The following is a 23,164-nucleotide window of genomic DNA, read 5'->3' as shown; positions in this document are numbered from 1 at the left end:
CCTAAGTCTTCTTTCAAGTACAGGATTGCCAGTCTGTAAATTGGGCCCACTGTCCATGCTTAAAGCAGGTTTTGCTATCCCTTTTCCCCTTGGTTTCTGTGTATAGCAAAGTGGCAGATATCATAATGGGTACCTAGATTCTAGACTCTTACTGGAGTCTGGGTCTCATTCCCTCACCGGCTGTGTGTCTTTGAATCAGTTGCTTAACTTCTTTATGCCTCCATTTTATCACCTGTAAAGTAGGAGCACTGGTATTAGCATCTCCTACGCAGGAGTTTTATACATTTTAAACAACATAATCCAGTACCAAGGATATAGTAGCTACTTTAGCAAGAGTAATAACAGTATCACATTAACACCAATAACAATGTCCCAGAAGTAGAGAATATATAAATTTAGTTATGAAGATGTAAGTCAGTGAAAGCATCTAGAAAGAAACTCTTAAGGACCCCAAAAGCCACGTCGAAGAGCCAAGTAACCAAAAGCTAAAGAACATGGGTTTGGCTTCCTTGTGTTTATAAGCCACTAGTAAGTGATTAATGGAATGCTTGTAGACATTCTTAGCCTGTCTAGTGTAGGAAAAGAATTTCAAGTATGCGCACTTCAATTGTTTTTTTAAGCAGTGGAAAAGACACTCCGTCTCGAGGCACGGACAGTCTGCCCGGCACACGCCCAGGCTCCACTCACTGTTTACTACCTTTAGAACCACAGTGGGGTCCCTCTCCTGACAATTCACTGGGGTCAGTGATTGTCTCTCCCTCTGCTCCACAGATAATTGTGTCCAGAGGACCCCAAGGCCACCAGTGGAGAACGTGCACCACAACCCCCCCACCATTGAACTGTTGCACCGGTCTAGATCACCTGTCACAGCCAATCACCGGCCTTCTCCCGACCCCGAGCAGCAGCCCCTCCGGTCCCCCCTGGACAACATGATCCGCCGCCTCTCCCCGGCCGAGAGGGCCCAGGGGCCGAGGCTCCACCAGGAGAACAACCACCAGGAGTCCTACCCCCTGTCAGTGTCTCCCATGGAGAATAACCACTGCCCTCCGTCCTCCGAGCCCCACCAGAAGCCATCGAGCCCCCGGCAGGAGAGCACCCGCGTGATCCAGCTGATGCCCAGTCCCATCATGCACCCTTTGATCCTGAACCCCCGGCACTCCGTGGATTTCAAACAGTCCAGGCTCTCCGAGGACGGGCTGCATAGGGAAGGGAAGCCCATCAACCTCTCCCATCGGGAAGACCTGGCGTACATGAACCACATCATGGTGTCTGTCTCCCCACCCGAGGAGCACGCCATGCCCATTGGGAGAATAGCAGGTAGGTGAGCGCACCCCTCCACCACCACTCCAGCCTCTGGGGAGACCTGACAAAGCCCCGCTCTCTCCCCAGCCTTGCAGCGAGCCTCACACCGTTCCCAATTAGGCGCCCTCAAAGGCTCTGTGAGGGCAAGTGGAGGCTTCTGCCTGAATGAAGTGAAATCCCTAATGGGCTAGTTAATGAGCCGCTGGGATGGAGTAGTTAATGAGCCTCAGAAATGTTAAGAAACAAATGTCCTACGTCCAGTTTACAAGGAGAGTCACATCAGAATCATGGCTAAGCGAACATATTTAAAATAAAAGGTTTATGAGCATGCTAATGGCCCTGTCTTGAAGTTTCCAGCAGCTAATTAATGACCAGACACAGCATAAAGAACCTTTGTCTCCGATTCAGACCTGTAATTCCATCCTATGGGCAGTAACTCAATGTAGCCTTCACCTTGGGAGAAGGTAGGAGAGAAAAACACGGTTATGGTGTTGTAGGCAGGTGTTGCTGGGTCATTTGGACGAAGGAAACCACTCCCAAATTCTTTTACTTTTATGATGACAAGCCCAAATTTGCTTCCCTAAGACAAGAAACCAGTGGAAACCAGGGGAAAAAATCTACACGTTGTGTTTGTGCTAGTCTGCCCATAATTTACATGAAGTCATTCTCCAGACACTTAACCCTCCAGCCACGTGGCAAGGGCAGCTCTTTTCCTAGAGCATCTCTCCATTCCTGAGACATTTATTGAGCACCCACTATGCACAGATAAATGCATTAGGAAGTAGGGGGACACAGAGCTGCTTTAACACAATTATTTCCTCGAGGAATTTAAAATTTCCTGGGAGAGACAGATGTGAAAACCACCCACTAAGATATAAGGCAGAATGAAGTCAGTCCTGTGTCCCATTCATCCAGTGCATGTGCACTTATTGAGTACTGACTGTGTACTAGGATAATTCAGTGCTGTGGGAGCAAAACAGAGAGAAGGTGCATTTTGTCGGGAGGAATGGAGGAAGGCTTTACAGGGAGGTGGCTCGGTGCTGAAGGTGATTATGTGTTCAGTAGTGGGAGGGAGGCATGGAGGCAGAAGTCAGACCTGGTCGGGGCAAGGCGAGAAATGCCCCCTTCCTCCGTGAGCGGAGACCCCAGGACAGATCTCCCGCTGAGCCCCAGGATGGAGCAGTGCTCCTGACAGCATGACGGCACCGAGTCCTACAGGCTACACTAACAGCCTCTGCCTTGACTCATTGTCCCTTTTTTGTTTAAATTATTTGTTTCTAAATGTTTCTCTGGCTCCAAGTGTACCGCCAATGTTGCCTCAGTTTTCGTGTTACAAGTCATTTACGTGGGGTGTTGAATCAAGAAAATGAAATGCCAAAGAAATACGACTTTTATGTTTGAAAAACTATGAAACACGAAATGACCTGTGTCCGGGATTTGACTCAAAGTGATCCCACGGCGCCGGGGGTGAGGCATGGGTGGGGTGTACATAAAAGAAGACTAGCTGTGAGCTAATGGCTATATGGCTGGGTGATGGGTACACAGGGATTCACATTATTTTGTTCTCTACCTTTACATATGTGTATATGTATGTATGTATGGTTTTTTTTAATCTAAAAAAAAGAAAAGGAAAAAAAAACGGAATTTATAAAGAGACAGAGACCTTAGGCAAAACATGTGAATTTTCCCAGATGATTAGAGAAAGAAGATGGGGTCAGGATATTACTGTGAAGAATAGAATGACCTGACTTGTGCTTCCCAGGCCAGACCTTTCCTCTCTATACATGCCCTTCTTGTCTTGTTTCTTGCATGGTCTATACAGCAGTGCTGGACATTTTGCAGATACTGTCTACTTGTTTATATTCTAAGGACAGCTCTTAGGGGCAGCTTATTATTGCTATATGCATTTTATGTGGAAGGTCATTTGAACCGGGGAAGTCACGGAGGAAACAGAGCCCCAGAGAAGCAAAGTCAGATAGGGGTTGGGTGATGGGGTCAACAGGACAGTCACTGCTGTGCCATTGGCTGCTGCTGGCAGGGCTGCCCTCATGGGACCTGGCTTCCCCAGCTGTATCTGTCCCGGCCACCTCCTCTGTCACGCCGTCTTATCACAGACTTCCTAGGACTCTAAGATAAGCCCGTAGATCGAAAAGGTTACATTATTTAGACTTACGGAGTTATTTCTCCCTTGTTTAGTAGGTTTATAAAGGTTAAAATATTAGTCTCTTAAAAATTGTGCTACTGTTTTTTTTTAATCTTACTTCTGAACATCAGAATTGTTGGGTGATGGATGTAGCCTCATCAATAAGATGCTCTATGGACTGTCATAACCAACCCAGTGATGAACCTTGGTACCCACAGATGCCTTGTCTCTCTCAAGAACACACAGAAGAGGGGAATGTAGGTTTTTCTTTAGGACCCTAGGAAGTCAGAATATTCATCTAGAATAGCCCTAGGGCCCAGATCCTTTGGGGAGTGCCTTAACTCCTCCAGGATGAGAGAATCCCCTCAAATTATTCATCATTAATGCTCTAATGACACACTCAAAAGTTGAAAAATCTCCAGATGTAAGTATTAACTAATTTAACCAAAGCCAGCATTGGTGAATTTATCTGAAAGTCACTGTTTTTCTCAAGGGTGAAAGGAAAGGAGTAGCAAGTCTGGAGTCTAACACTTAGTCTTGATTCTAACCCTCCAAAGAGAACTTACCACAACTCCAGGCTCCTTTGTTTCTCTTAGGATATCCCTGTCCCCTCACTCCTACCCTTCTAAGTGTTTTTTTGGACTACTCAGATCCTTATAAGATGATATTTAGTAGGGGTTGAGCCCATTGGGTAATTCCTATGGACAATGTAAAGTTCTGGCATTACTGAACAGCCCTAAAAAGGCTTCATATCTGCAAAGCAGATGTGAAATGAGCAAACTTAGTTCCTTAAGCTTGTTCGGTGAGCATAGCCCAGAAAGAAATGAACGTGCCGCTGAATACCAGAGCCGGAGGATATGGAGAGGAACACGGCTTATGAATGCGGATCAAAAACTTAACGCCAAATTCTTGTCCATTGAGATGTCGTTTGCTCAAGTACTTTAGGATTTATATATTTGGGCACCTTCTGTGTTTGAGGCACTGGACTACATTCATGGGGGCGGGGTGGGGGAGGGTTCCAGGAGGTCTAAGATAGAATCTTTATCTTGAAAAAGCTGAATGTAGTGTGTGGTGTCTTTGAAGGACTCCTGTTAAGTGCTGTGGGGGTGTTAGGGAAGGCTCCGTGGAGGGGCTGCCTTTGAGCTGGGCTTACAAATGCTTAGAATATGAACAATGAAGATTAAAGGAAAAACGGTCATTCCAGATGGAGAAAACTCCAAAGCAAGATAAGGCCCAGGATATTTTTTCTATTTCAGGTAGAAATGTAAATCTTGTGAATCCAAGCCCATTAAAAATCTCTCATATTTCTTCCATTCTTTTTTTTTTTCTCTCTCTCTCTTTTTAACATCTCAGGATTGGGATGTAGCATACAATTTAGAGGTGACATGCAAAGTTATGATAGTTTACTTAGGTATTGGCCTTGTAGAAAAATTAAGATAATCAATAAAAGAAATTTAGGAGGTAATAGGCAGTTTAAATACAAACCACAGATTAGATCTGTTTAAATATAACATGTAGCTTATTTTTAAAGGTATCCCTTATTTTTCAAAGGATAAGAAGGACTGTTGTTGAGATTACTAAGTTAGAATAGCCAGAGTTTATGGGAGAGCATTTAACATGGAACACAGTGAGACAAGACCCCTGGGTTCAAACTTTTTATTGGATAGCCAATGGTGTATGTAACAGTGAACAAATTGCTTCTTTCTGGGCTTGTTTTCTATTTGTTATGCTCATGAAGCGATTGTTTGGGAGGGGGGTGGTAAGAGGTAGGGGGTCCAGGCAGCATCTGTGAACCTTCTAGCACTTTTCTCAGCCCACAGAAGTTTTACTGGCCTGTGCCTTGCCCATGTATTTCATATCCAAAGAGTCTGTTAGCGGCATGCACCGTAAGATGATGAGACTTAGCGCTGGTGATGCCGTGAGTCACGTTTTCGGTATATATTAACATTCATTCTTAGAAGTCGGTGATTTCAAACCTGGAAGGGGCTTGTACAGATGCAGAAAGGGAGATTCAGGCACATCCAGAGTCCAGCCTTGAGCCTCATCCAGTGTTCTTTCCAAGACACATGTTGCCTTCTGACCTGGGCCTCCAGAGCTGGGATTGGGAACTCTGACCTGTGGGCCAAATCAGCCACCGCCTGTTTTTGTAAATCAAGTTTTATTGGCACACAGCCATGCCCAATCACTTAGTGTCCACAGCAGAGTGGAGCAAGTTGCAAGAGAGATGATATGGCCGGCAGAGCCTAAAATATTTGCAGACAGCCTGACAGGAAGCATTTGCTGCCCCCTATTCTACGGCATTGTTGACTCGTATGTAGCGTGTGCTTGAGGTCGTAGGCATGATGGAGGATGCAGAAGTAGAAAACCCTGTCCCGGGCGCCTGGGTGGCTCAGTTGGTTAAGCGACTGCCTTCAGCTCAGGTCATGATCCCAGGGTCCTGGGATCGAGTCCCACGTCGGGCTCCCTGCTCTGCAGGGAGCCTGCTTCTCCCTCTCCCACTCCCCCTGCTTGTGTTCCCTCTCTCGCTGTGTCTCTCTCTGTCAAATAAATAAATAAAATCTTAAAAAAAAAAAAAAAAAAGAAAAGAAAACTCTGTCCCTGCTCTCAAGGAATTACTTGCACTTTAGAGGATGAGGCATGCCTAAAACACGTAGAAGGAACAATAACAGGTGATGTAAGAAAGGAGACAAGTTCGAGACTGTAGGCTGTTTGCAGACCAGTCCAGAATAGTTACAATAACATCATGAACATAAGTAAAATACAGCTAAGTGAAATAAACTGATTCTTTGCATACTTGGACGGTGTAGTTAAATGGTTCATTCATTTGTTCAAAAATGATCATGTATCTCTCTATGTGCCGGGCATTTTTCTAGGCGATAGGGTATAGCGTCTCTAAATGCCAAATTTTGTGTCTTTGCTGACGTAAAGCAACATCCCTCTGACTTTACACCATCAAACAAGCTAAGCTCCTGCTTTGGTTTTCACTATAGACAGCTAAGTCTTAAAAGAAAAATTTTAAGTCATTTTGGCTTTCTCTTAAAGTTCTTCAGTTCCATTAAAACCTGAGTTACCAAACTTCCTGTCTGCTCGTCCCTTCCTTGGCCTTAATCCAAAACTCTGCTAAGGAAGCAAGATGCATTGGCAAACTGGTTTATAATCCATTCATTCTTCTTCATTTGCTGCACAAACGTGCGGACTTTACGGGTCTATACAGATTTGCTTGTTCCAAGTCCATGACCCATCCAATAGAAACTTTTTCTGGTGCTTATCTCACGACTTTTGCTTAGTCCCCTGATTTTCTTTGCAAACATGAGCTTCTTCATGGTTTGTGAGGACTTCATTGTTTGGCTGATCCTGCAGCAGATAAGACATAAAATTCCCCCCAGCACGTGCTCCCCCCACTCCCAACCCTCCTGCAACACACGTCATGGCAATCTTTCAGATCTTTAAAGGGACTTTCAAAAATATGTTTATTATCACTCAAGGTTACATTTTCAACAGAAACAAAAAGATCCTAATCAAGGAAACCCGGAGTCTCCTGTACAGCTTCTTTGTCACCTGACTAGAACAATGTATTTTCCTGATTTGGTTTTATTGACTGGATGTGTTCTATAGGCACAGAAATTCAACCCTGGAAGCCTCTAATCTTAAATCAGATGAAGAAAAATAAGCCTGAGACTCCAGGGTAAGCAGTTGGAGACATGTCCCCAGGGCCTAGAGGACCAGTGGAAGTCACTCTGTCCTCTTCTTCTTATTTCCATCTCTGCTTCCCCGCCCCGCCCCCCACCCCCGCAGTATTTAGTGCTGGTGACATGGTTGCAAATGAAGCTCATGGACTTTTTTTTTTTTTTAATGAGCCTCAGGAGCAGCCTTGAGGCGAAAAAGATATTATAAAAGAGAAGCCTAAAGGGTTTAGTATGACAGTGATGAGGGACAGTCTCTTCCCGGGGCCTTGGTGGTAAGGCAAACATACATATGTGCACCTTTGCTCACAGGTGTGTCAATGTCTATTTTGAGGAAGGAAAGGACAGTGCTGTGGGATGTCTCCTTAATCGAGGGGCCCAGGGTTTCAGTACCAGCTAGAAGAGCCACATCATCCCACACTGTCTCAGGCAGATAACCCTCTGCAGAACCCCAGAGGGCTCCCGACCCAGGGTCCTAATCAACAGCTGGCCTAGAATGTTCCCCGGGAAGCAGCGTGAGCCCGTGGGAAGGCGTGGACTCAGGAACAAGCAGAACTGGAATCCAGTCCTTGTCTCCCAGCAGACGTGCTGACTGTCCCTGAGGCCTGCCTTCTTTCTCCATCATAATGAGAATACTAATACCCATTTCCAGGCACTTTGGAGTACTAATGAGACAAAATGTAGATACACAGCACCAGTCGGCTGATGACCAAGCACTAAGGCCCCTTCTCTTTGCTCTACTGCAGGGCTGCAGAGAATGAGGAGAGAGCAGTGGGTACAGCCAGCCCCACTGCCTACTCGGAGCTAGCCCGGCCATTGAGCCCCAAGGGCACCCCTTCGAGGCGCCCTTGTTTCCTTATCTCCTTGGAGATTCACTTCTGCACTCCCTCTCACCTCGGAGGCTTTGCTCAGGAATGTCCCACATGGCTCTGACTTCTCAAACTGGCTGAGTCACCGCCGTTTATTTTCACAGTGAACTACCGAGAAATCAAAGAGCCCTAAAAGAGAAGGAAGTTTCAGGACAGCGTTTTTAAAAGATAAAACGGTAACAGCCACAGTGGCTGGGCGGAAAATAATAGAAGGAGCTGGAGGAGACTGGAAATTCCAGTTTGTGTAAGGACACACATTTCTGTAATACAGCGTGACTGGGAGGTAGGGATGCGATTTCCCAGGCTGCCCCCACCTGAGCAAAGCAGGGGCCGGGCGCTGTGAGGTTCCAGCTGGGGGCTGAAGCTTTAAGTGTTCCCTTCCCTCCTGGGCAAGATTGCCCCTAGGTTAGAACCACTGCTATCATGCAGAGTGGCACTTCTATTTTGGATGTTACTTACCTGTTTTGTGGCTGAACCTGAAATAAATTTATTAATTTTTGCAATAAATTGAAAGAAATGAAACAGGGACACTCGGCGTCTGGTGAGTTGGTGATTATACCCACGGAACTCCAGTTTACAGACCTTCATTTAAAATTCCATTTGGGCAGTTAAAACAACATAAAATTACTTTCTCAGAAGCTTTCCCAACATTTTAATTAACCACCGTCATTAAACATTCCCTTTGTCAATAACTTGACTTGCCCACTCAGATTTTTAAACATCAGTTTTGTCCAGCATGGTTTTTTCATTAGAAACCATGTTGGTTATGTGTGAATTGCCCATCTTTTTACAGTCTATGCTCCGGGAGCATGTACAATGAGTCTCTGGTAGGAGACAGACGTGGGAGTGAAAATATTTCTCCTTAACCACAGGAAGGGATTTTTTACAATGCTTTTAGCTGTGGACACCCAGGGCACCTCACCCAGCAGGAAAGAGAGAGAATGTTCTCTCTGCAACTGGAAAATGGCACTTCACTGGAGCTAAACCCTTTAATAAACTTCCTCTCTTGGAAGAGACAATCCAAATAATGGACATTTGTTTAAAATACCCATGTGCCTTAATACAGAAGACCCTTTAGTTTAAGAGAAATGCACTTAAAATTAATGAATACCTTGTAATATAAATTTTTTTCACATGCATGTTCAAGTGTTTTGTAATAAGATACTCTTGTATTTATAGAGTTTCGTGAGTTTTATTATATAGCATTAAGCATTTTCGTTGATGATCAGAGAACATTGTATCTGTGCACATGTGGATTTCAACAGAGCTGAAAAATTGCACGTAACAACCTCCAGAGGATCTAGGGAATTAAAAAGGATCTGCCTCTTATTTCATTGAAATCTTAAAAACAAAATAACTCCAATGGCTTGAACTTCAGTTGTTAAAAAAAAAAAGAAAGAAAGAAAGAAAAAGAAAAAAAATCTTATGTAGTCAGGCATTTATATATATCATCTGGAATAATTTTTAACTAAAGAAACACAAAACGATCAAAAGTGTTATAAAAGCCACTTATACTCTGAGTTTGAAACAACTGCTTTATGCCACAAAATTCCTGTTGCTACTTCTGTTAATGACGGAGTAATTCAATATGTCTTGAATGTCAACATATTTTTATTACTTAGCTAAAGTTGGCTTTGCTGGTTTAAATGTCATTTAAAGTGATCAACTGGCAGCTTGTTTGGGGTTATTTTCACATTATGAAAGGGAAAAGTTTGCAAGAGTCAAATGTTCTTGAAACGTATAGGTAAAGCCTGTTCTCTGGTAAGCCCTGCCCTTCATTTACCAACCAAAGAGCGATAACTTTCTAGATCTTTTTTAGCAAATGGTTTACATAAAGGTCCAAGTTCGATGCCTCTGAAAAACCAGCATGGTAGCCCAGTGCTGCTTAAGCCCTTACTTGGAGAAATGGCCTGGTTCCCGTTGTAGCGTTTTATAAGAAATACAATGCACAGCGACAGTAAAACAGAAGCCACAGAAACAAGTCTGCACTCGGGTGGGAATGGAAGGACCATCCACTCTATGCTTTAGCTCCAGTTGGCTGAGACATGAGGGGAGTAGCCATATATTGCTCACCTTCCTATGGGCACAATTTCTTTATATCAACTACTAAAGGCAGTTTTTTTATTATTAAGTGTTAGTCAAATGAACACTCTAGAGACTCGCATTCCCAATCCAGATGAATCCAAAGGTGCCATCAGGCCTCTTTGCAGCAGACACGATTTCTCCCCTGTAGAGAAGCCATATAGGAGTTAGACCCACAGACCCCCTTTGTTGTTCCTTCTAATTTACTGGCATTTTATGTGATGATATTTGGTTTTGTCAGACGCTTTCCAACTGGAAGCGATCGTGGGGAAATTAAAATGTCTCTGCCATTTGATGGTAGGACAAACACTGAATCCACAGCTCAGTCCTCTTGTTTTCCATCTGTAGTAAAAACGTGAGGCAAGGAGGTTGCAGGAGGGTTAAGACACGTTGCCGACCTCACCGCTTTGCTTAGCAACTAGAGTCGTCCTGTGACAAGTGCCTTAAAAATGAGCTAGATTCTTCTCAGCCTGCACTAGTGTGACTTGGACTTCTCCAGGTGCTTTATGGTGTGAGGATTGGGTCCCCCGCTCTCTCCCCCCGGCTGGCAAGGGGGTAATGGAAGTGACTGGCTGCTTCTGTCGCCAGAATGGGGTTCAGCTCCCAGAGTCTGCGGTGTCTTTGCTTCGAGAAGAGAGCAGTTTGTCCTGTTCTAAAACACGCACATCCCATTAATGTTTGGACACAGATAATGGGGGTGGGGTGGGGTCGGGTGAGGGGAGGCTACCGTAAGAGAATATTTATGGTCATTTTAAGTTTCATGTTAGTTTCTTGAAAGATGAAACCTCTTAGAAAATGCCACATTTCGGGTGCCTGGGTGGCTCAGTTGGTTAAGCGACTGCCTTCGGCTCAGGTCATGATCCTGGAGTCCCTGGATCGAGTCCCGCATCGGGCTCCCTGCTCAGCGGGGAGCCTGCTTCTCCCTCTGACCCTCCCCCCTCTCATGTGCTCTCTCTCATTCTCTGTCAAATAAATAAATAAAATCTTAAAAAAAAAAAAAAAGAAAAGAAAATGCCACATTTCCTTCTGCCATTCAGAGAAAAGGCCGATTTCAGCACGGTTGCACTGAACAGAGCGAAAGCTTGCTCTGGAAAGTCCTAAAATTGTACGAATATCTACCTGTTAACCATCAGGAAGAGCGGCACAGAGCCTGGACTCCTACAGGTGTCACCCACAAGCTGTGCGCTTGGAGTAAATTACCAAGCCCTCTACGCCCCAGCTTCCTCGTCCATGAAATAGGAATAGCAACAGCACCTGCCTCTTGAGGGGTCACTAGGGTCAAGAGCAGCCATGCTTGTGGAATACAAGCACAGTGCCTGAGCATAGCACCCAATACATGGCATTGTTGTTATTTTCATGACTTTTCCCTTCGCTTGTGCTATAACTAATACGGTAATCCTGTAAAGGACGTGTTATTCCTGTTTCATGTATGAGGAAACAACCTCGGGGAGGTTTAAGAAATTTGCCCAAGGTGACCTGACTCCATTCCCCTTGTAAAGAGACTCCCAAGAAGGGTGTGTTTCATTCCCTGGGAGGTGACCGTGTTGGCTCTAAATTATTCCAAGTCTCCATTAGACACTGCCCTCCAGGTGTGCCAGGCCTGACCCAACAGAAGGAAGTCAGCACAGTGTCGTGCAAGAGACCCAGAATTCTAATCCCAGCCACCTGGGGCCTCCAAGGATTAGAAAGGATGCAAGGAAAGTGCGGAGCAAACACACAGAATTCGATCACAGATCCTTCACTACCAGCCGTTATGGCTAGGGCCTGCCGAGGCTCCCAGAATCAACAGTGAACCCCTGGAAATCAGAGCCTCAAAGCACACCTAGGTAGGACAGGTCTGCCTCCATCCGCCTATCCAGGGTGCTGGAGGGCAAACCACATACCATTTCAGCACATCCAGAAAACACTAGAACAAGGGAAAAGGGTGCAGGCTGTCTTCTCTTTAATATGCCAAGCCACAGCCAAAAGTCGAGGACTAGCACAGTGCCTGGCCTGTATTAACTCACTTAATAAATATTTGTGGCCTGACCAAGTGACAGAACGTCAGTCCTCCAAATGGAAAGTGACTTTTTTGACTTGGGTTCCTTTCTACCCTGATTTCATTATGAGAAAACAATTTTAAAGAACTCCAAAATAGGGCGTAATGAGAAAATATCTGTCCTCTTGAAAACCACGCTAGTCACAGCTCCCAATCAGCAAACCACAGAGTTTTCTTTCCCACAGCCTTTCACGCATCACACTTCTTTTTCTGCCACTTGGTAGCCTGCCCTGATCTTGTCTTTGTCCGTTCAGCCTCCAACCCCAGAGTCATCTTGCAGTACCACCAACCAGACCATGCCGCTTGCCTGGAACCCTGGGGCTCTCTTCCCGCCCTTTGACCCCGCCAGCCTAGTGTTACCCCCTCTTTTGGCTTGCTCTCTTTCATGTGAGCTCTGCTCAAGGTCAAGTCATTGGTCATGATCTTGTAAAGGCTGCTTCCTCTTCCAGGTCACTGAGTCCTCATCTGTGGAGGGAGGCGGTTGGCTGGGATGGTCTCCAAGGCCTCCGCAGGTCAAAGGTCGCCTTTCTCCAGCACCATCTGCCAGGTCTCTCTGGGCCCTGGTCTCCTCACTGCGAAATAAGAAAGACCATCAGTCCACAGGAGGCAGAAGTGACTACTTGATTATTTTCTGTTACTTGTTCTTAGTGCCTCAACAAGAAACCTATTCAAAAGTGCTTTCTTGCCCTTTTCCTCTGTAGACTGTAGACTGCTTTGGGATTACGTCTATCAGTTGCTTTCTGACAGCCGGTACGAAAACTTCATCCGATGGGAGGACAAAGAATCCAAAATATTCCGGATAGTGGATCCCAATGGACTGGCTCGACTATGGGGAAACCATAAGGTAAATGGGTACCAGCTATTTACTCTGCCAACTAGTGCCAAAAAAAAAAAGAAAAACGCCTTTATCTTCTGGGTAGGAGGATAATTGCCTGACTTCTGTCTCCTCGGTGTGCCCCTCATTATTTAGCTTATTTCTCACGGGGCGAACAATTAGACAGTTGGAAAGGGAAGGAAGTAATTAAAGATGCCACCTTCCATTTGTTACTTACGCCAGGGGCCAGTTAACCTCGCACCCCTTGGGTCTGATAGGGCCACGTTGGGAGCAGCCCTCCATCCCATCCTCTCGAGCTGGCCCTGCCACCCTTCTGTCGCCAGGAGCTGGGGAACAGGGAAGCTCCACAGGGCTCTGGGACTCACAAGGCAGTGAGGAAGGGTCGCTTCTGTTCTGCTCGGTTAGAAACTCCCATGGCTGCAAAAGCCCCCTTCTCCGTGGAAATGCCTACCCTCCGACTTTGCAACATCCCTTGAAATGCAGACAGGCCAGAACTGTTTGCCCCACACTTTTCCATGCTGGGAAGAGGGGCTGGAATTTAAAAGATGCAGTCTTCTATAGCTAGGAAAACTGTCAAAGTACATAGATGTAAAAAGTGGGTGAAACACCCTAAATGTCCACTGTGGATGACTGGATAACGAACCAATGGTGTATACATTCCGTGGAATATTACTCAGCCTTAAAAAGGAAAGAAATCCTGTGACAGGCTACAACATGGAGGAATCTTGAGGCCATTATGCTAAGTGGAATAAGCCAGTCACAGAAAGACAAGCATTGCCTGCTTCCATTCATAGGGTGGATTCATGGAACCAGAGAGTGGAATGGTGTTGCCAGGGGTTGGGGAGAGGGGGGAAGAGGGGAGTATTAATCAATGGGCAGAAAGTTTCCATGAAGCAAGATGGGTAAGTTCTAGAGCTCTGCTACATAACCTTGTACCTAGAGTTACCACGACTGTAGGATGCACTTAACAATTGGTCAAGAGGCTGGAGGTCATGTTAAGTGTTCTTACCACAGGAGAAGAAAAGAAAATAGAGACACAGAGCAAAGAGTCTCCCCCCTCGAGGAAAAAAAAAAAAAAATTAAATAAATACATCCGTATCCCTACTCAAAATAAAACAAATGAGTCACCAAGGTCCAGGCCTGACCACAGGCCGATAGATGTGGGACAAAGCAGGCAAGACACCTGGGAGACACACCACCAGGTGAGCTGAGTGAGAGGGGGTGGAGTGGGGCACAGCCCAGCCCCACCTGGGCTGCAGCCTCGGAGGTTGGCAGCCCGAGCGGCGGGCAGGCCCCAGGGCCACGTTGAGGAAGACCTGATGTAGGCCATGACCAAATACGGCAAGGCCCCAGTGACAGACTCCTCGGTGTGTGAGTCACCGAGAAAAATCCCGTCGCGGCTCCCGACTGTGCCCTAGCCCCCCGGGGCTCGGAACCACTGTATTCTTCCTTCCAGAACAGGAATTTAAACAACAACAAAAAAATCTCTTCCTTAAAATGACAAACCAGAAACACAAGTTGGAGAAAGGTCACTGCAATTAAAAAAAAAAAGAAAGAAAGAAAAGAAAAAAAGGAATTCTCTGTGGGTCAGAAGGTGAAGGATGACCCACAGATCGGGGGACCCTGCAGGAAATTCACTGAGCAGAGCAGAGCTTGGTCTTGGGAAAGGAAACCAGGGAGGTTGCCGTGGGATATGCTTTCTTAGCTGCAGCACCAAGACCTCTGACAAAAGGTGATTCACCTTCGGACACCTCTTGGCGGCGTGTGAAAGCGGAGGGGGTGGGCACCGCTGGGCCCGGAGCTGGGCGGGGAGCGGGGAGCCTTCCCCACCCGGCGGGGCCGCGCCTGCAGCTGAAAAGCTTTTATTTTAATAGCTCCCCAGCGTCTTTTCTGAGGTTGATTTCACTGTGTCTTTGTGCTTTTTTTCTCTCTTCCTCCTTTGAACAAACAGAACAGAACAAACATGACCTATGAGAAAATGTCCAGAGCCCTGCGCCACTACTACAAACTAAACATTATCAGGAAGGAGCCCGGACAAAGGCTTTTGTTCAGGTAGCACTTCCTTTTTCTCCTTTCCTTCTTTTGGGAGGATATTGTTTTCTTGAAATAAGAGGGAGGAGGGAGACTGTTAAGGTCTCTACCTGCCTGTGTGACACTCAGAGCCATCCAGTGCTACAAACTGGGTACCGGATGCTGGGCTGTTAGAATTTCAGGGGAAAAAAATTTTTTTTTTTTTTACTTATGTCTGTATTAGAATAAAGCCAAAACTAAGTAAACACAATCCGACTCACCTTTCAGAATTATGCAGTGATCCAATAGTATCAACATCCCAGTGTAGTTAAAAGGAACAACCAAAGTAACATCATCGAGCTTTTAAATCTAGGCTTCCAGGTTCCCAACCCTGTAAGCCACATTCTGAACCAGCGTTTGTCAAACTGCAGGTTGTGAGCCGTTCATGAATCAAGAAATAGATTTAATGAGTCAGTCACAAAACTGTTCTTGTTTTTTTTTAATGAAATAGAACCGAATTGGATAGAACAGAGTTGAAAATATCAGACTGTATCTCATGAAATAAGAGTGACTAATGATTCATGAAAATTTGGGGGTGTGTGTATGTGTGTTGTACATGCTGAGTCATGATGTGAAATGTATTTTTTACGATGCATTATAATCAGAAAAGTCTGAAAACTGCTGCACTAGACATTCCTCTTTCCAGACTTCCTCACAGCTAATGAGTTCCAGCCATTTAACCTACCACATAGATTGTGATTCCAAGTACTATGCAAGAGAGGAGAAAGAATTAGAAGAGGAAGAAGAAGGGATCTAAAGGACCAATCAGGAGAGGTAGAAGTGGTGGTAATTGACACTGGTGGTAATGGCCGTGGGGAGACCCAGGAAAGGCTGGGAGAAGGTGGGATCAACACACATGACGTTAGGTTATGGGTTTGGCAGGTGGGACAGAAAAGAGTTTCGGATGGGGCTAGAGAGACGGATTGGGAGGTAGAAAGTGACACTTGGTATGAATAGATGAGCATGCTGGGATAGACTGGAAAAAGCGGAGAACCTGGACTTTAGCAGCAAGAACCATGGTAGCTTAGGAAGAGGGAAAACGATTGAGATCTTCAAAAACAACAGAAAAGGCTGTTCAAGAATTGGAAACAGAATGGACTGAAGTAAAAAAAAAAAAGAACCCTCCTTTCCCTGGCTCTGCTGATGCTTTCCCTTCATCCTTCACCCTAAACTTAGTCCTCCTATTCTTCCTGGATGAAATGATCCCAATACACAGCTTCACTTTATCACCTTAGTGGTTAGACTGTATCCAGCTCTGAAATCCTCCTGAAATTCCAAATCTCAATTTCCAAGAGCCTCTCATAGTACATGTCCCCTGAAATACCACATCAGTATCTCCGACATGAAATGTTCAAGACAGACCTTCTTCGCGTACTAGAAACCTCCTCTCCCCGCATCCAGAATTCTTGTTACTTATCAGTGGCGTCACCATTGTTCTAAGTGGCCAACCTTGACATTGGAGTTATCAGTGACTCTTCCCATATCCAGGTTAGTCATTGTGCTAGATTGTCCTTCCACTGAATTCTGTGTCATCGGGGCTAGAAGCCTGGAAACCGCATTTCCCAAGATTTCTAACCAGCAGCTTCCGGGTCAGAGGCTATCAATGACAAGCACTTTCATGAGAATCTGGGAGATGTAAGAAGGGCAAAAGCATTATTATTGCTTCCCTGCCTAGACTTTATGATTTACACCTAGATTAATTCATAATCCTTTCTGCCTCTGGTCCACTCTCCTGCCTTCCAAATTCATCACGCACCCAGCCAGCTGCCCTGCAACACTAACATGATTCCCGGTGCCGGAAACCTACATCCCTTTCACTTTTGCTTTTTGTGATATATATGCCTTCTAGGCCCATCTCAAGTGTCCTGCCCTTCATGCAGCCTTCTTCAACTGCTCAAACACGCAGAGATCTCTTCCTCCATCATCTCTTGGATTCCCTTGGCCCTAAATCACATTGCATTTGCAATAGTTGTACGCGTGAAGTCCTTCTCCCCACAACTAGGTCATGAGGTTCTAGAAGGGAGAGGATTATATTTCATGTAATTCTGTTTTATACCTTCTGGGGGCTTTCAATAAATGTATCTTGAGACAAGCCTGATGTGGACTATCAGAACCTTATTATGGAAAAGTAGTCAAGAGAAGAAAGGGGTAGTTTGCAGCGCCGAATACAGCGTATGTGTGGATTTGGCCTCGGGAGATTGTTAGTGACTTCAGATGGTGGGGAGAAGTTTTAGTTAGGGGATGAAAGGAGAAGATAGACTGCAGACTTGACAAATCATAGTGCTTGAGAAGTTCAGCAATAAAGGGCAGAAAAGGGAAGCAGAAGTAGTTGGAAAGTTCATAGGCTTCCAAGAGTGATTTTCGACAATATAAAAGGACAGAATAGTGCTATTAGTGAGGAGAGTTGGTCATTTTTGAGGAAATGAATGTTAGAAGCCAGACTTGCCACAAAATCCTTCTTTGTGTATAATCAAGTGAAGTGTTAAATTGTGGGTACTCTTTCAGGATTTGTGGGCATTGAAAGAAGGAAGATTTCAGTAGGGACTGGTGCTATTACGTGGCTCTTTGATGAGGAGGCAGGACTCAGAGAAAGGAGTAAAGAGAGAAGGCCAGGTTTGGAGGAAGGCATGAGCCATGATTTATATAAGAAAAAAGACTGGCCAGGCTAGAGTAAAGGGTTCATAAACAGCGGGGGCCCAGAGTTTCCCAGGTAGAGATGACCGAGAGCCCAGGTGGGCAAGCCGAAGAGTGTGTCCTTGGCTTTATCTGATAAGTGCTCATCGTAGGCTTTTGAACATGGAGTCACGAGAGCAAAAGTATGTTTTCAGACAGTTCATCTGGTGGCAGGGCAGAGTGTCTGGGGAGGGAAAGGTGTGCAGGCCCTGAGTGGGACTGTGGAGGGGGCTCTCCCACGGTGAGGCCACAGGGTCTCCACCCAGGCTGCCTTCCTGAACCAGGGAAATCATGGTCAATACAAGTCGCCGATGTTATTTCCAACAAGAAGATAAGGCTTGCCGTATGCACCCAGCTGCAGAGGAAGATAGACTAATGGGGATTCATTGCTAGCATGTTGGGTGGATCAGTGATAACAGTGAAAAGGATTCTTTCTTTTTGCCTTTCTAATTTCCAAAAGCACCACTAACTTGCCCTGTTATGAAAATTTTCCATTCAACGTTTAATTGTGTCCTTTGAGTTAAATTCAAGTTTTGCATACGATTCCCTGGGCTCACAGTCTGAGATGGGAATGGATCTACAGCTCCCAGAGGTCATTGGAAAATCTAACTCTCTAAAAATAAGAGACACGGACCAGTGAGCTGTACCAGGGTTCCCTCGCATGGCCATGCAGAAAGCACTACACAGCTCCAAGGGGTGCTGTCTTCTAGACTCTTTTGATAGTTTTTTGGCCATTTTTCAGGCTTTCCAGTTTGTGCTCAGTTAAGATTACTGGCTGGGTTCAGTAGCTCTCCAGCTCTTTGAGGTGATGGGGCTTTCGCTTTTAGTTGAGAGTTCAGGGTGAGGACAAACTTGAGGAAAATGTAATCTCTGGACTCCTTTCCTCTTCCAAAGGTTTATGAAAACCCCCGATGAAATCATGAGTGGCCGAACGGACCGTCTGGAGCACCTTGAGTCCCAGGAGCTGGATGAACAAATATACCAAGAAGACGAGTGCTGAGGGAACCAAGCCACGGCTTCCGCAGGGGGGTCAGCAGCCGGGGGCCCCCTGCCCATGAGGGCCCTGGAGGCGTGGCGAGCAGACGGACTGCAAGCTGAACCGGAAGAGACCTGGAAGTGGGAGTGACACTTGTCTCGCATAGTGGGAGGGCCCCCAGAGCACCTTAGACAAACCACCCAGCGAAGGCGGGGCTGGAATTCTGGCCGAGGGCACGAGCCTGGGACTCCTGGTTCCTTTTCCTCCTCTTGTGGAACCTCTCCATCTGTAATTCCTCACCCTCACCCATCCACCTATTGTTAGTTTCATGGTGTTTTCGTTTTTGTTTTTTTGGGGGTTTTTTTGTTTTTTTTTTTTAAGACCATGCAGTTTGACTTTTCATCATTCATACAGGGGAAGACATCCGAGGTTGTTTTCCTATGGAAATATATATCTATTATATATATCTATTTTTTGCAAATCTCACAAAGTGCGGCAAGCCCAGCTGGTCAGGAAAGAGAACACTTGCAAAGGGTTTCAGGTTCCTCTTTATCCTGCCATGTGGATCAGGTTTGTTCCTGTTGCTGTTGGGTCTTGGCTGGAAAAAAAAAAAAAAAAAAAAGATGCTTTTAAAAAAGATAAAGTGAAAAGGAGAGCTCTCTTTTTCTCCCTCTCGCTCTTTCCTTCCCTGCCTCCCGTCTGTCCTCCCTCCCCGCCTGCTGTTGAGCTTCAGATGCCTTTTAGCAGAGTTGAGCCTCTCGGAGAGTCTTGAGCATTGTTGACACCCAGACGGCATCAGTGGTCTGGGCGCTTTGCAGCCGGCACTGCAAAATCAAACCCACATCCCGGCATCTGGCTACCCATCGGAGGGAGGCCCCAAACCTCACAGGTGCTGCGGTCCTCCAGAAAGAAATGCCAGTCCAGCGGGCTGCCCCTGCCCCCCACATGGCTGTGAGAACCCCAGGACTTGGTGGTTCTGCAGGATGGAAGATTAAGGACAGAAGGCGGGTCTGTGTCATTCGCAAGGCCCCAGCATCATGGGATTAGCTTGCAAGTTCCGCAAGGTGGAAAATACAAAAGGACCCCACGGGCCTGATGGTCAGAAACTAGGTGGAAAATGTGCTGCAGGAGGGATTTATGCTTCCAGCGGAGGTGACTAAGGCTAGTGAGGGAGAAGGTCTTCTCTGCTCCGTCCCGAGGCCATCTTGTGGTCAGTTTCATGCCCTCACCTGATTTTTTTTTTCCCCAATTCCTAGCCTTTTTTTTTTTTTTTTTTTTTTAAGTTTCCTGGTCCCCACAGGACCCAGGGCATTTGAGAGGAGAGGACCCTGGAGTACACAGTCACTTGCTCCTGGTGTTTGCCAAGCCAGGGCAAACAGGAAACTCCTCAGATTCATTACCTGTTTCTTCTTCTTTCATAGCTGTGTTTCAGAACGGACCCGTTTGTGGCTCTTTTACACCTCAAAATCAGGTCCATAGTATCTTGTAAAATGAGGAAGTGCCACCTCTTAGTACTTTTGATGATAACAGATATTTTTAGAAAGCTGTTTTAGGGTTGGTTTGTTTTTTTCCTTTTCTAGCCACCTGAATTGACTCTCCCATTCCCAGGTTCAGAATCCAGTATTAGGACAGTCTTTTTTAATCCAAGAGATTAGACCTGCCTTACAAAGCACCCCCTCCTTGTTTCTCTGTTTCCTCTACTCGCTCGGGTGAACATCTCATAGCTCCCAGCATCACCATCAGCAGCACTTAGCGGGAGGCTGCCAGAGCTCTGGGTAGCTCAAGCCACTTCCGACCACATCAGGCAGGTGGGGGTTGGAGCAACACAGGCAGGAGGAATTGTCCCCCAGCCTTACTGACAAGGACATGAGCCTGCGGGGAGGGAAGGACAGATTGACTGTGGGTCAAGGACACCGGAATCAGGGAGCCCTTCAAAGCTCTTCAGTTGTGCTCCGTTCCTGCCTCTTATCAGACCGCAGATAGACACATGGATGTGGCCAGCCTCTTCTGCTGTCAGGCGCTCCCCCAACTCTACCTTCCAGAAGGTTGGGCTTGCGGTCAGATCAACGACCTGCTGTGTGAGGCTGGAGGGTCCATTGATGAAGGAAGGGTTTGGTCTCAGTCTGCTTGAGTGGTGGTGAAATTGAGCTGGACCCCAGCATGCTACAGATATCTTTCAGGAGCGATCGACAGCATGCAGGGATACATTCTCCAGCCTCTATGACTGATATTGGATCACAACTGGAGATCTTAAGCCAAGTACCGGGTGTGTTGTGAAGGCTGTTGAATTTAAGGGCTGAAGAGAAAGGGTGGATTTTGACTGAGGCCCTTTGTGTGACTATGAAATCAGAGACAGGGCATGATGTCGCTCTTAGATTAGAACATCTCATTCTGTTCACTTTACCCAGATAGAAGGGCTCAGGCTCTTACTGTTCAAAGAATATTACAGTTGAATTATGGAGGGAAATTCCCTTTGGCCCCAAGGACTTCTGTATTTAAGGCAATACCCTGCAAGAATATGTAAGATAGGATGACACCTTCAGCCACTTGAAGAAAAGAAGGTGCTAATTCCAATATGATCTTTATTTCCGACCCAGATATTACCAATAAGAATTTCCTGTTGATTCCCTTAAAGGCAAAAGTCCTCCTCATTTATGCTTTGAGCTAACACCTGGGCAGTGCTGACACCAGAGATACGGTGCTTACACACTGCAGACCCCAGAGATACCTGCTTCAGCTCAGCAAACTTGGCTGAAGCACCTGCTAGACACTGTGAGGGATTCAAAGAGGAATTGGGCACAGCCCCTGCCCTCCCGAGAGCATCTGCTAAACCTGTAGAATCTATCCAGGCTGAAATTCTTAACTTTAACACTAAGTGCTGGGGAGGATGGCACGTTCACCTGGGACCACATGAAAAGCAGGTCTGTGATCTGAATAGTTGACCTTTCCCTGCTGCTGTCATGGGATTCCTTGGCTTAGATCAGAAATCAGGAAAGGAGAATGCAGAAGAGCACCGTGGAGCGGGGAGAGCTTCCTTCAGCTATGTCGGCGGGGGGGGGGGGGGGGTCGCTCTCGCTTGATCTCCAGCTAGAAATTCTCTAGCACCTTCTCTTGCCTGCATCTTGGCTTCACTGCATTGCCTCCTCTCCATCAGAGGAAAGCAGTGGCGATTGGCTGCTCTGGCCATGTGGAGGGAACAGTCTTTTTGTCCCAAGGCAACTTGATCTCTGGCCTAAGGCAGCGTCACCAAAGTCCTGAGTCCTTCCTTTCTTTTCTTTCTTTCTTTCTTTCTTTGAGGGGGACGTCCCCACAGAAAAAGAGGAATGACAGACTGATGGATTTTCTCCGCTCAACAGTGTGTTTGGAACCCTCTGACCCAGGGTCTTTTTACGCTGATATCTTGCCCAAATAAGAATGTAGCTTTAGCTAAAACTTCAATGGCGATGACAGGATTCACCTAAATGACTAAGTAACCACTGTTTCCACCTTTCACTGTCTAGGCTCCAACTCTGAATACATTTTTGAAACGTTCACTCCCTTCTGCAGAAGGGAGACCTGAGTGTCCAGGAGGTAGGATGATGCCCTGGGAGCAGAGGGCATGCCAGGGAGAGTGAGGTGTGGAATCCAGCCCGGCCATACCCCCATTTGACCCATTCCCACCCAAGAAGCTGAAGATAAAAGATTTGGGGCAATACCCAAAAACAAAGGGCAGGGTTTTTTGCCCTAGCGTTCGGTGCTAGTAAGTTTTTATCCACTCAGCCTGCTCCTCTTCTGAGCAGAAGTCTGGAAGGAAGGCAGTGATCTAAGGAAGCCATGGGGGGAGGGGGATGATAATTCCTGCCTGTCTAAAAACCACAGAAGACTAACCTGATACTCCTTTGGCCCCATCTGCATCAACACTAAACAACTACAAACTCCCCGAATCTTTCACACATGCCAAGTGAACATTCTCGAAGATTTCTCTTTGTGACTGCAACCACCTGCAAACCAGAACGAATCTAGAGTTTCTTTTCCTTTTTTCTTTTTGTTTAATTTCTAATCTCTTGTTGTTTATGAGGTGTGGGGTTTATAAGGGACTGAATCAAATGAATGTAACAAAAAAGAAAAAAAAAACAAAAACAAATGCCTTTTCTCAGGGCCAGTGAGTTGCAAATAATTTTTAAAGAAAAGCCTATAATTGCATCATCTCAATAAATTTTTTATAAAAAAAAAAAAGGACCAAGTCTCTGTTTTTAATAATGTGAAATGGAGTCCTACAGGCAAGGTACGCCAATGAGGTAAATCCTGTCTCCACTCAATTACAGAATAAAGTACAGTGCTGGTGTTCCACTGGCAGGCGGCCTCTGTCACAGAGCTGTCTGCAGGGAGTCTTGAGACAAGCGGCACCAGAAGGGTCAGAAAGTTCAAATCCGAGCATCTGCCACAGGTGGAGAAATCTGCCGGAAGGAGCCCCGACCAGAGATGCTTGGGCCCCGTGCTGTGCCAAAGATTTA

General features: G+C 46.0%; 1 protein-coding gene across 4 annotated transcripts in view; it reads left to right on the top strand.

Moving 5' to 3' along the window:
• ETV6 (ETS variant transcription factor 6) overlaps positions 1-22,828 on the top strand; it is a 146,477-nt gene extending 123,649 nt beyond the window's left edge. For all 4 annotated transcript variants that reach the window (XM_035028209.1, XM_035028208.1, XM_035028211.1 and 1 more), the window contains exons 4-7: positions 772-1,317; positions 12,819-12,961; positions 14,904-15,004; positions 18,590-22,828. In XM_035028209.1, coding sequence (XP_034884100.1) covers positions 772-1,317; positions 12,819-12,961; positions 14,904-15,004; positions 18,590-18,695 — 896 coding nt within the window. In that variant the 3' untranslated portion in view covers positions 18,696-22,828. The remainder of the gene's footprint in view (positions 1-771; positions 1,318-12,818; positions 12,962-14,903; positions 15,005-18,589) is intronic.
• Positions 22,829-23,164: the final 336 nt, after the last annotated feature.

Source organism: Mirounga leonina, unplaced genomic scaffold, assembly GCF_011800145.1.
Source record: "Mirounga leonina isolate KUSES-001 unplaced genomic scaffold, KU_Mleo_1.0 Mir_201, whole genome shotgun sequence".
Classification (NCBI taxonomy): Eukaryota; Metazoa; Chordata; class Mammalia; order Carnivora; family Phocidae; genus Mirounga; species Mirounga leonina.
This window is presented reverse-complemented; position numbering and strand designations above follow the sequence as displayed.